We start from the raw sequence: 14,564 nt of genomic DNA, 5'->3' as shown, positions 1-14,564 counted from the left end.
GTACATATGTCTGTAGGTGGTATGCAGTACTGCAATGCAAGTGCGTGCCCAACTCCTCGTGAAATTTCTTCCAAAACCTGGAAGTAAAATGCACATCTCGATCTGACACAATCGAGATTGGAACTCCATGCTGAGATACCACTTCCTTCACATAAATCTCAGCCAACTTTCGGCTAAAGAGCTCTCACTAATGGCAAGAAAATGAGCACTCTTGGTCAGTCGATCCACAATCACCCAAATCGCGTCAACTCCGTGCTCCGTCCTCGGTAACTTGGTGATGAAATCCATAGTGATCTATTCCCACTTCCATTGGGGAATATCCAAAGGCTACAATGGACCGTGTGGATGTTGGTGCTCTGCCTTGACCCAACGGTAGGTTAAGCACCTCTCAACTACCCATGCAACATCCCTCTTCATGCAATGCTACCAATAATCTCTTTTCAGGTCTAAATACATCGTAGTGGCCCCGGGATGGATCGAGAACCTCGTTTTGTGCGCCTCCTGCATCAGTATGCTACGTGCTCCGCCTGTGTAGGGCACCCAAATCCGCCCTTGAAAGGTCATAAGTCCTCGACTATCCATCACAAACTTGGATATCTGCCCAACAACCTGCTCCCTCTTGCGGTTCTCCGGTCTCACAGCCTCCGCATGGGCCTCTCGAATGATATCCAATACCGGAGTCATCACTGTCATCTTAATGCATATATCTCGAATCGGGGCACTCTCCTCCCTACGGCTCAAGGCATCGGCTACCACATTAGCCTTTCCTAGATGATACAAAATCTCATAATCATAATCTTTTACTACATCCAACCACCTCCTTTGGCACATATTCACATTAGGCTGATCCATAAGATACTTCAAGCTCTTGTGGTCTGTGTATATGGTACACCGACCCCCATACAAATAGTGGCGCCAGATCTTGAGGGAGAACACCACCGCCCCCAACTCCAAATCGTGGGAGGGATACCTCGTCTCATGAGGCTTCAATTGACTTGAAGTGTAAGCTATCACGTGCCCTCTCTGCATAAGCACTGCACCCAAACTCGATATAGATGCATCGCAGTAAACCATAAAATCCTCCATCCCCTCAGTAAGGGATAATATTGGCACTTCGCACAATCTCTGGCGAAGAGGCTCGAATGAGGTCTGCTGCTTGGGACCCCAAACAAAAGAAGCACCCTTCCGGGTCAACCTGGTAAGAGGAACGACGATCTTGGAGAAATCTCTGATAAACCTCCGATAGTAACCGGCCAACCCCAGAAAACTCCTAATCATGGTGGGCGATCTTGGCACCTCCTAACTCATAATAGCCTCAATCTTGGCCGGATCGACCAAAATCCCCTTCTGATTAACGAGGTACCCCAAGAACTAGACCTCTCGTAACCGGAAATCGCTCTTGGAGAACTTTGCATAAAGCCTCTCCGATCTCAATACAACAAGAATCTCTCTTAAATGCTCCTCATGCCGCTCTCTAGATCTCGAATACACCAAGATATCATCGATGAACATGATCACAGATCAATCCAACATAGGCCTGGACACCCGCTTCATGAGATCCATGAACGATGCCGGTGCGTTCGTGAGCCCACACTACTAGAAAAACAGCCTTTTACGACGTGCAAAACACGATGCTCTTTGATTTATGTTACGCATTAGAGAGTGACATTAAAAAAGTATCATCTCTTCAAAAATTTTAAGGATTTAGGTCGCGCATTACTGAGTGCCCTTAAATTAGTGTCTCATGTAAAAATATTAAAAACACGGAAGGCACTTGTGCGTCGTCTGTGAATGTCTTTTTATATATTTTTTTTTAAGAAACGCGCATGTCCGAGGGAAAATGAAATCCCCAAATTTTTTAAACTTCCACCTTCTTCTCCCTCGTCTCCACCCCTCATCCACATCCACTACCTCCAATCCTCATTTCCTCTTCTAGCCTCAAACTACGGCGATGCACCTTCCTTCTCGAATAATGCTTCATTTACCACCATCGTCTGATTATGTGAGCCCAAGGAATTGACGGAGACGAAGAATATTATGGATCAATTGCTTCACATCATGTTTAAGGTTAAGGGTTTGAGATTTCTTCCAAATCGACCCTCACACCAAATGGTTCGATCTCCTCTCTTTTTACCTTGATCCTTCTATGGATGCCTCCACCTTCTACCATCGATGTTGATCTTTGAATTAGCAACAAGAAGCCCTAGGGCCTCCGCCTTCACCCACCTCCAGCACCTCTAACAAGAAGCCATAGGTCCCCCGCCTTCACCCACGTTCTCACATGTTAAAGACACACCATCCCAAAATTGGAAAAACTAGGGCTTTTGTGCTTTGGATCTCACAGGAAACAAGTTTTCCTCGTCCCCACCTCTCCCATCCAAATTCCTTCTTCTTCAAATGATTAAATGTTCTTACCTCTCAACCATACCTGAATCAATATCTCTATCTCTCTTGTGTCTATTCTCTCAATATCTCTCGTGCTTTTCTATTTACAGCCAGAGTTTGAGAGCGAAAAGAAAAATAGAAGAAAGAAAAGATGTGCCTATTCTTCCTCTTTCTTCCTCTGGTTCGATTACAACCCTTTTTCTCCCTTCTTATTATTTTTTTTTTCTGATTCGCAGGTGATTGTTTCACTGGCAATCCAACTTTTTTTCCCTAACCTTATAGTCCCTCAGTGCAAGCTTGGTAGATTGAAGAATTGGCTCAACTTGCGGATTCGATGCGGCAGGCTGTGGCTTTGCTTAACGATGAAGATGTTGATGCAAATTCATCGTCTTCTTCAAAACGCCCTTCCACATTTCTTAATTTTGTTGCTCTTGGCAATACTGTAAGTTTGTCTTACATGATCTCTTCTGATCCGACTACTTGCTTTTGTGTTGATTGACTAAGTTAGTGGATCTCTCGATATGTTTTTGTTGCGATCCCTATTTTTGATGGATCTTTTTCTAAATGTATTTGGGAACTATTTTTGCTTAGATTCCAATTTAGCATATAGGTGATTCAAAACTATTGCTTGCAGCAGAAACACATCTACTGTTGCTTAATGCCATATATCGAAGTATTAATTTGCATTATGCTTTCTACTATATCAGGCTCCACTCATCAACAGCTAGGGGTCTACTGTTTAGCTAATCATGGAGCCAATCTGATCTTGCTAGCCTACCCTTTTGCTTTTTCAGCTTTACCAATTTATGGATCTTAAATAGTTCATTTCTAATTATGCGCTACCAATTGTTCAGAGTGCAGGTAAATCAGCAGTTTTGAACAGTTTGATTGGGCATCTTGCTCTGGTACGACCTTCATTTTTCTTTATTTTCATATTCAATCTGGACATATATATTCACTTTATGTTTTTTCTAATTCATTATGATAACAAAACAAGTCATTTCAAATTTCAAATTAACTTGAGCAGCCAACTGGTGAAGGTGGTGCAACTCGCGCGCCTATATGTATTGAATTAAAGAGGGATGGTAACTTAAGCAGCAAATCAATTGTAATGCAGATTGATAGAAAATCCCAACCTGTGTCTGCAAATGAGTCCTCATGTCATACTTAAGGGCTTAAGCCAATTCGACACACAGATACACACACATTTAGTAATAGGGTTCTATATATATATATATATATATATATATATATATATATATATATATATATATGTGTGTGTGTGTGTGTGTGTGTGTGAGTGTGTGTGTGTGTGTAATTATTGAATCTGAATGCTCTTTTTGTCCACCAGCAGGTTCTCTTCGACACTCATTATAGGATAGGCTTAGTAAAGTTTCAAGCAAGAGTCGGGATGAAATATTTTTGAAGCTTAAAACAAGTTTGGGTGAGTCTGTTTGCTTAAAAATATCAAGAATTTGACAAATGCATCATAGTAATTCAGTTTCTTTTTATACCACTTAAGCTTGATTGTTCGTTTGCTTCATTTTTTAAAAAAAAAAAAAATCTATGTTTTTGACATATTCGAGATACAATTTAATTCCTTATTTGATGTATTTCACCATTCCTAGGGGAGGGTGAAGGAATTCAATTCCATGGTATGCTACGTGTTTTGCAACAATCATTACTAGGGTCAATTTTGGCAAACATGTTGCTTGTTCTTGAATGCACGTTTTTCTGTGGAGGAATCTTTCTTCCTAAAAAGGAACACGTTTTGCAGCCTAGTTGTGATGAGCTCAGGGTTGCTGTTAATGGCAGTGATGGGTCTGTTATTCCCTGCTATTCTTTACTTCACACACACTGAATTGCATTTTGGAAAGTCAGAATTGGCCCTTTCAAGATTTAGCAGTTGTGTAATGCTTATTACATATGGGGCCTACTTCTTCTTATTCTTGGAAATGCAGCAGAACATGCAAGTGCCATCATGTTTGTCATGAATGACAAGCTTGTAAGTTATTAGTCATTACAAGAATCATAATTCATTTTATTTAGTTTTTTTAAATATTTTTAGTTACAATCTTTGCAGGATATCTCTTTAGGAGTCGCGATTGGCTCCTCAACACAAATATCTATGTTTGTTGTACGTGTTTTTTTCTCTGTATATTAAAAGAAAGGTTAATTTAAAGAAATAGCAACATAATTTAAACAAATACTAACTTTTATTTTAAAATTTTTGTGTTTGTAACTGCAAATTCCATTTTGTGTGGTTGTTGGGTGGATCATGGGGCATCCTTTGGACCTAAATTTTCAACTTTTTGAGACAACAACTCTTATTATGACAGTTCTAGTAGTGGCTTTCATGTTGCAAGTAAGCCTCATATTCATATATTTTTACAAAAATTTGACTAAATTAAAATTTTCATATAAAAATGGTTCTTTTATATATTTGTAGGATGGAACATCCAATTACTTCAAGGGAGTAATGCTTGTGTTTTGCTATTTGATAGTTGCTGCAAGTTTCTTTGTACATATAGACCCTCTATCTATATGTAAGTTATAGCCATTGTTCTCTTTCATTTGACTTTTGACTAGACCTTTTTTCTTCTACATTGTTTATGGAACTGACTTTTGTCTCTGGTTTTGCAGAAGATAGACCTTAAAGCTTTGAATCCATCATAAAGAGTTTCAAGTCAATTGTATGTTCTAGTTTGACTTTCCTTGATGGCATATAGTTATTATTATTGCATACTACTACTACCTTAACCGAGATGAATGGATTGCAATGTTGCCTAGGGCTTTGGTAGTAGGATTTGTGAAAACAGATAAATATTTCCTTTTTGCTTTCGGTGATTTTATATTCAATGCATGTAGTATCACACAGTTATAAGCAACTAGTTGGTTTGATTCCTTACTTATGGATTGTTATGAATTCAGTTCAATCATCAGGAACAACTATGACATTTGGTCCAGGAACGTTCTCGGACCAAATTATTTCGTATCTATTTGAATTCTTTGAAAAGTTTCATGTTGTGGTTATCAGTTGCTGCTTACTTACTGCCAAATACAATGGTCCATGCATCTTACTAGCTTTTAATCTTTCCATCATGACAAGAATTTTGTATTCTTATCTTGCTGATAGGTCCAAAGAAACTTGAATGGGATTGGACCATTGTGCTTCCTGATTTGCTGCTATCAATGGATGTTGTGTGAATCCTCATTGAAGTCTTCATTTTGGTTTAAGAGAACAAGGTGGAGAGTCTAAAAAGAGACAAGTTAGCAACAGATAATCTCCTCCAAGAAACAAGTTACAACAGAGAATCTTCTTCCCCTTTGTTCACACTTTACATAATCATTTTCAATAATATTATCTTCAGTCTTCCTATAGTTTCTTCATTATTAATTTTTCTGGAATCTTTTCTAGGTAGTCTTTGGTAATGGAATCGTGGACGTGGTGGTGGTGGTTATCGTGGTGGTGCCCCAGTCAACCAAATCCAAACCTTAATTTAGCTGCTGATGGGCTTACCCCTGGGTAAATGAGAGTCAAAAAGACGTTTTTGCCCCTCTTTATTATTATTATTATTATTATTATTATTATTATTATTAATTTAATTTTTTCTCAATCCATGTTGGCTTTATTATTATGAACAAGTTTATGATAAATCTGATGTTTTTGGTGCTCTTTATTTTTCTGCAGCAGGCAGATGAAATCTGAACAGGAGACCATTATGGCCCAGGCTTAACAACGTATAGCTATGCAGGTACTACAGAGTTTATTATTATTATTAATTATTATTATTATTATTATTATTATTATTATTATTATTATTTATGTATGTTTAATTCTTTGAAACTTCATGTTTTTATTCGTCGAAAATGGCCTTACAAGTTGGAGGGTTTAATCTTCCCGGATTACCTAGATTACCTGATGAGATTCCAACTAAAGTTTTGTGTTTAACTGAGGTACCTTATGTTTTTTCTTTTTTAAAAAGAAAAAATGTAAATGATGTTTAAATAATATTTTTGAGAAAATGTTAGGAGTTGGTTAATGTGGAAAACCTCATTTTGAGAAAATATGATATTTTTGAATAATTTTGGTAAAAGCAAGCATGGTTTTTTTGGTGCAATGAAGGTGATCAATGCTGATAAATTGATGGATGATGGAGAATACGAAGAAATATTAGAGGATATGAGGGAAGAAGGACGAAAATTTGGTAAAAAAAATAGTCGAATTGACAACCCTTTTCTGTTAATGATGTTGTGATTGTGGGAGAGGTATTGTGTTTTTCTCTGTTCCTAGGTAACATTTTCAACAACAGCATTCTACTTAATAGGTGAGTAATCAAGATTAAGGGAGACTTGTAATCATGTTTGGCATTCCTTTCCAATAAGAAACAGAGTTGTATGATTATTTGTTAGTTTTATAGGAATGTATAACACATGTTAGCAATGTATTATTTTTGTTTAACATTTGAATGATTCTTTGTATGACATTATAATTTGTGCAATTTATTTTATTTTTTGAGTATAAAATTTTATTTTATATTATGCAATGGATTGTATTTTTTGTATATTGTATTTTATTTCTATTATAAGAAATTAAATGCAAATTTAATTTAAAAATTAATAAATATATAAATTTATTTTTTTTAAACATTTAAATTTACGATACGCAAAAATGTGTGTCATCTTTATTTATGACATGGCCTTTCTTGACAGGGGCTTTCTTGATACGCATTGCGTGTCATTAACACGCGTGTCGTCTTCCTTTATGACAGGGCCTTCCTTGATACGCATTACGTGTCGTAAACGCGCGTCGTAATTGCGCGTCGTAAATGAGCGTCGTAAATGCGCGTCGTCTCTCTTTATGATAAGGCCTTCCTTGACGCGCATTTGCGCGTCGTCTGAGCCTTTTACGACGCGCAATGAGCGTCGTAAAAGGCTGTTTTTCTAGTAGTGCCAAAAGGCATAACCACAAACTTGTGATGCCCATAACGAGTCCTAAATGCTGTCTTCTGATTATCCTCATCACGCACCCTCGTCTGATGATACCCATATCTCAAGTAAATCTTGGAAAACCAAGACGCACCCTGCAACTGATTGAACAGATCGTCGATCCTCGGTAGTGGGTAACGGCTCTTGACCGTCAACCTGTTCAACTCCCAGTAGTCAATGAACATCTGATGTGAAATATCCTTCCTCTTCACAAAAAGGATTGGAGCTCCCCATGGTGAGCTACTTGGTGTAATGAACCCCTTCCCCAGCAGCTCCTAAAGCTGAGAGGATAACTCATGCATCTCTGGTGGCACAAGCCGATACGGTGCCTCTACAGTCGGCGTCGCACCCAAAATCAGATTAATCCGGAACTCCACCTGCCTCTCAGGAGGAACACCCGGCAACTCCTCGGGGAAAACATCAGCAAACTCACACACTATCGGCACATCAAAAACAGAACTCGATCTGGCATCAGCAACCCGCGTATCCATCACATACGCTAGGAAACCCATACAACCGGGCTACAAACTCTGTCTCGCTCGGGCTGCAGAATAGAAGACTGATCCGGACCTAGTACCCTCATCTTAAACCGTAAGAAATCCCCTACTAGGGTCTCGTATGGTCACCAAATGACGCTCGCAGTCTATAACCGCTCTGAATCGACTCAACCGGTCCATGCCCAAAATAACACAGACATCTCCCATCGCAATCGGTACCAGATCTATCGAAAAATCAACACCAAAAATCTCAAGTATACATCCCCGAATCACATCACTAGCATAAACCGCGCGCTCGTCGGCTATGGAAAGTCGCAGAGGTCGACTCAACACCTCTCGTCGGATGCTAATGTGATGGCTAAAGGCTATCGACACGAAGGATCGACTCGCACCCGAGTCAAAAATAACACCAAAGCAGGTACATAATTCACAAGAAAAGTACCTATACATATAATATAAGCATAATATTTTCAATAAAAAAATGAGTAAGAGAATACATACCAGCCACAACATCAGGTGCTGCGCGGACCTCCTCCGCAGTCAACTGAAAAACTCTACAGCGAGCCCTCAGAACCTCGACCTTCACTGGCCGACTCTCTGCAGCTCGTGCAGCAACAGGGGCAGATCCATGTGTTGTTCCCTGCGTCAGTTGTGGTCACTCGGCCTTCCAGTGGCCAGTCTGATTGCAGTGGAAACAAATCATGAACCAATTGGGTCAATCCTTGGTTATATGCCCCTCCTTGCCATACTTGTAGCAAGCACACGCCCGACATGTCCCATCATGTCCCTTGCCGTAGTTCCCACAAGTGCGGCCCTTCTGGCCACCAGTCCTCGATTCAGCGGGCTTTGCCCGCTTGGCTTCCGGTTGAGAGTATGTCCGTCGCATATCCTTCTTCTGAGACTCCGCATCCTTCCTAGTCGGAGTCTCTAGCTCAATCTCCAACTTCTAGGCATTTGCCTGAAGCTCAACGAATTTCCGCTATGACGAGTTCACCACAAACTCACGAATGTCCCTCCTCATTATGCTCAAGTATCGGCTCATCCGTCCCTGCTCATAAGACACGTGCTCAGGGCAAAACAACACCCTCTCATGAAACACCCTCGTAATCACTGTCAGAGACTCGGTCCCCTGCTTAAGGGAGAAGAACTCCTAGGCTAACCGTTCCCTCTCCACCGGAGGGACATAATCGTCACGAAACATAGTGGTGAACCTCTCCCATGTCACTGTAGTGAGCTCTGTAGTAGTGAAATCAATTGTCACAAACTTCCACCAGTCCTTTGCTCCCAAGCGAAGCTGGTTCAGCACGAACTGTAACCTTAGATGTTCCAGGCAGGAACAAGTGTAGAAACATCCCTCCATGTCAGAGATCCACCTCATCGCGAAAATCGGGTCCTGGGTCCCATCGAACTTTGGTGGCTTCGTGTTGCTGTACTCCAGGTACAGCAACGAGTCACCCTCCTGAGGCCTGGCAGCAGCGACTGCTGCGGTGGCTGCAACAACAGCCGCCTGAGTAACAGCATCATATTGCTATTCAAACGTTTCAATCAGTATGGTCTTAATAGACCCGAACATCTCCGAGATAGCCTCACGGATGGCTGCAACCACCTCCTCATGAATCATACTACGTATCTCCTCGTCACTGGTACCACTGGTACTCTTGCGCCCAACGTTGTGGCGCATAACCACCATGATGTCTCTGCAACACAACATAAAATAATTAGAGACTCGACCGAGATCGCTCACACTCGATCACTCACTCCTCCTTGTTCCTTAGCACCCTAAGGATTCTTACTTGGACTATGCATTGACCCAGTGTTTTAAATAGTACGGGCCCAATACTAGCTTCCACACCGCATCTGTATTCGTTCCAAGTCTTCCTCCTAGGATCCTAGCTTATATTTACTCTATATCTTATCAGACATTGACCACTCTCATAGGCGATCTAACACATGCTCATTCCTGCTCCTACTTGCACTTAAGCAAATCACAGATAGCAACCCCTAGGCTAAGGCATCACAAATCAGGCCACTCTAGTCCTAAATCATGAAATACTTAGCCTATTCTCTATCGTGCATATAACATCTCATATGAGTTCATGACAACTAAAAGGGTGTTTTGGGAAATCACCATTCGGGTGCTGGCTGATTGTACACATTGCTCGTTTCCTTTTACTATTAAAATCTCTTAGTATTTTATTTTTCATTTTTTTTAGAAAATCAGTTCTTTTGAACCAAGGATCTAATACCAAATTGTAACGACCAAAATTTTCAACCAAAATTTTCAATTTTAAATTCATAAAAACACATGTCACATCCTCAATTCTCAAAATTCAAATCATAATTTTCCAAAACAATCATTCAAATCCAGGATCTTAACTCTATCTCATTGCAGGTGTACAATCATGCTGGTGCCTTCCCGCGATCCTCTGAAGTACCTAAAACACATAACACGCGACACGGTAAGCATAAATGCTTAGTGAGTTCCCCAAAATACAACATACACATATTAGCGTCTCGAGGCTATATCATTGTATGACCTTCCGGTCAATGTGTCTCAGTGGGACCTTCCGGTCCCACAACTCCGGTAGACCTTCCGGCCCTACCATGACTTGCCTTCCGGCCCCAACTCTGTTTGTCTTCTGGCCTAATTCATTCAACATATACATATCACAATAAACATATCACATAGGTCACATAACTCGTACAAATACATAAGACCTTTCGGTCACACACAGTTACCATTCCAGGTAAAGTATAGTGAGAAGACTCACCTCAGAGCTAGAATAATACAGTCAATCTCTCGGATTCCTGAACTAGCCTCAACGTAACATATTTAGTGTAACGCTCTAAAAATTCAACCCAATTTAAGTTTTCAAAAACAACCCACTTTCATTAATTCATTATAAAAAGGTTTTCAATACATTTATTATCAGAGTATTCCCAGAACCATGTCATAAAACATAAACATTAGGAGCGGTACGATCACGCCTTTGCCTTGCCACGGTCTCCTGAAGTACCTGAAACATATAAACCACAACTGTAAGCACGAAAGCTTAGTGAGATACCCCCAAAATACCAACCACATATACCATACACATAACATGCCATATCATAACAGAACACAAAACAGCCATGCACTTTGGGTCTACTGTGTGACCGGTCTGCCGTACCGGGCCTTCAGTCCACCTGGTCCACCCTCCGAGTGTGATTGGTCCGCCCGCACCGGGATTTCAATCCACCTGGTCCAGTCTCTGAGTCTACAATATGACTGGTCTGCCCGCACCGGGCCTTCGGTCGTCCAGGTCCACTCTCCGATCCTCGGCACGTCTGGTCCGCCCTCTTGGGGCCTACAGCCTATTTGGACCACTCGCTGGGCCTTCGGGATAACGGGCCCGCCCTGGGCATGTTGGCCTACAACACAAAGCAGGACCCACCTCAACCCAACCCCAGTCCAACAACCATATGCTCATAAACATTCAATCATATAAAAATTCGCATCCAATCAATCCGATCTAGTAGATCACATAACATAACATCATCCTAACCAGGATACCGACCTAACTGGTCACTAGCATAGCATCATCCTATATACCAGGATACCGAACTTAACCAGGTCTCTAACATATACCATCCTAACTACCAGGATGCAAACATAGCAAAGCAATAACATAACAACGAAACCCGGACTACAATCCGATAAAGGGTCGGCCTTGGTGCCATAGACCCTGTCGATATAGTGAGGATAACTCACCTACAACTGTCGACTAAAAAGATAAGACCAAGCTACTCCGACCACTGACACGATCTTCACCACTAGCCAACACCAAAACACTAAACTCAAAATAAATGCCAACAATTACCAAAATACCCCTGGAAGTCAACTAGTTACCTCTTGGTCAAAGTCAAACTCACTCAAAGTCAACCTTCCTGACTGACTCTTCTCGCCGAGTCAACTCGCTGACTCGTCTAGTCCCTATACTCAAAACTCCTAATTCACGACTCAACTCGCCGAGTCACCCCAAGACTCGCCGAGTCCAACAAACTCTAAGTCCGTTCTCACTCAACTCACCAAGTTGTCCCTCGACTCATCGATTCACAGCTCAACCAAAAAGGTTAGGACTCCATGACCAGACTTGCCGAGTCCAAGAATAGACTCGCCGAGTTCAAGGAAACATTCAACATACTCGCCGAGTTGTTCTTCTAACTCGTCAAGTTCCTTCCCATCTTCATCCAACTCGCCGAGTACCTCTAGTTCTTAATCCATACAGTGGCTTTCTAAGCCATGCAGGGGCTCCAAACCATAGATCCACTCCCCTACAACCCATCCATCACGTAAAGTGGCAAACTTTACGTGAATCCAAAGAGATCTAAGCATAAAACACACTTGGGCTAAGGTTTGGGACAAAAGAACTTCACCAACATCTCTTGAACATAGAGTTATGGCTCCTTGGGTCATTACAAGCCTAGATCTGAGGTAGCAACCTCAGATCCCACACAAAACTCGAGATGGACCTCATTTATTCCCCAAAAACCCCACAATTGATAGATCGATATGCACAAAATCTCAAGAACAGATCTATTACCTCCAATGTAAGTTCCCACTAGAGTTGTAACAGCTCAAATTTCCAAATAAATTTTTCGTTAAAAACAAAACATCATTATTCGACAAGAGGGTTTATTCCAAGTTTATTTCAAAATATAAATAATAAATCTCCAGAATCTTCAACAGTGGCAGTGTGTACGTGTCACGCCGGCGCCTTCCCACGGTCATCACTAGTACCTGAAAAACATAAACACAACTAGTAAGCATAAATGCTTAGTGAGTTCCCCAGTATACGACTTACCCACATACGCCTTCCGGCCCGGACCTTTCTGTCCACATAACATTGCCTTCCGGCCCGGACCTTTCGGTCCACATAACATTGCCTTCCGGCCCGGATCTTTCGATCCACATAACATTGCCTTCCGGCCCGGACCTTTCGATCCACATAACATAATCGCCTTCCGGCCCATAACATACATAGCACATATAACATAAAACTCATAACACATAAATCATACATCATACCGTTCTTCCTATCACATAAAGTCTCGCCTTCCGGCCCGTATAAGCATACATCACATATAAGTACACATCGCATGTAAAGCATCTATCTCTCTAGACATAGCATGAATATAACACACACGACCTTCCGGTCTAACAGTCAAACCCTTCCGGGTGAAGTATAGTGAGAAGACTCACCTCGTAGTACGCAGGCTATAACCTCTTCGAGCTACTTGCACACAATCCGCTAGTCCGCAGGTTCCCTATAATACCACAGCCTTAGTTAATGATCTTATCAAACAAGACAACTGACCCCTCTAAGATATATACAGGTCAACGGTCAATCTTGACCGGACTCGTCGAGTGCAAAAGGGTAACTCGACGAGTATAGACATCCTGACACCACTCGCCGAGTCTGAAGAACGACTCGACGAGTTCCAGTAGATCTTCAAGCTACTCGCCGAGTCTGAAGAACAACTCGACGAGTCCTAGTGAACCTTCAAGCTACTCGCCGAGTCTGAAGAACAACTCGGCGAGTTCTAGTGAATCTTCAAGCTACTCGCCGAGTCTGAAGAACAACTCGGCGAGTTCTAGTGAATCTTCAAGCTACTCGCCGAGTCTGATCATTGGACTCGGCGAGTCCTCGCCATGCAGTCAATCCGCTGCCTCCTGTATTTCGCATGATTTCGAAGTATATAGATATAGGGCTTCCTGGACTTTCACATATACTATTACAGGGGTTTTTAACACTTATAACAACAATATAATCTAACTAACCCTTAATTGGGTTTCCTAAACCCTAAACTCGCATACAACGTAAAAGTTACAGATTTCGATCCGAAGATTACCTGGAAACGTGTTTCCTGTGTCTCCAAACCTCCAGTACTCGATTCCTTTGATCACCACCTTGCTCCTCCTTGTCTAACAATCTCTTCAAGCCTTCTCAAGTCCTCTCTCTTGCTTCAGATGCTCACACACTCCCAGGGGATCTTCAATCGGCCAAAAGACCCGACATGACGGCCATAATATCATTATATACGGTTCAGAATCGAAACGGCTAGGGTTCAGCTGAACAGCGTCGACTCGCCGAGTCCCTTATTGGACTCGTCGAGTCCAGTCGCGCGTCTGCGACCAAGACCATGGCCCTACTCGGCGAGTCGTGCACCAACTCGCCGAGTCCCCTCCTAAATGTGCCCCAAAAATAATTTAAAGAAATACCTGAAATTCCGGGCTGTTACAAGAGTAGACCTCGAATCTATACCACTCCCATGCTGTAATCCCTTAGTCATCAAGTTCCCTTTTAAAAATTTCCTTTCCCAAAGCTCCAATTTCACTATCAATGGAGTTCCACTCGATTTCTTGGGTTTGCAGGCTCTCAAGGGTGGTATGGAGGCTGAAGAAGGGATGATATGTTCTTTATATAGGGCACAACCCCCAGTATTAGGGTTTTCTCCATACAACACCAACTCGTCGAGTCCACCCATGTGACTCGCTAAGTTGGTCACTTAACACGCGACCCGTAACGCGACTCGACTCGCCGAGTCTATCCATCGACTCGCCGAGTCAACCCTCTTATTTACACTTTAGCCCCTCAACTACACTTCTGAATTTCCGGGATGTTAGAATTCTCCTTTACTTAAATTAGGCTT

At 41.7% G+C, this 14,564-nt stretch overlaps 1 protein-coding gene across 1 annotated transcript; it reads left to right on the top strand.

Annotated features, from left to right (window-relative positions):
- The first annotated feature begins 2,719 nt into the window (after positions 1-2,719).
- Positions 2,720-5,884, top strand: LOC145049401 (vacuolar cation/proton exchanger 2-like). The gene is made up of 10 exons (XM_078997818.1): positions 2,720-2,827; positions 3,207-3,290; positions 3,413-3,470; positions 4,014-4,210; positions 4,292-4,390; positions 4,469-4,521; positions 4,633-4,750; positions 4,835-4,931; positions 5,522-5,586; positions 5,804-5,884. Exons 1-10 carry the CDS (start codon positions 2,720-2,722, stop codon positions 5,882-5,884), a joined length of 960 nt encoding a protein of 319 aa, XP_078853944.1.
- The last annotated feature ends 8,680 nt before the right edge of the window (positions 5,885-14,564 follow it).

Source organism: Lactuca serriola, chromosome 5 (genome assembly GCF_051521515.1).
Source record: "Lactuca serriola cultivar US96UC23 chromosome 5, Lser_US96UC23_V15, whole genome shotgun sequence".
Taxonomy (NCBI): Eukaryota; Viridiplantae; Streptophyta; class Magnoliopsida; order Asterales; family Asteraceae; genus Lactuca; species Lactuca serriola.
The sequence above is the reverse complement of the archived record's forward strand: the minus strand, read 5'-3'. Positions and strand labels throughout refer to the sequence as shown.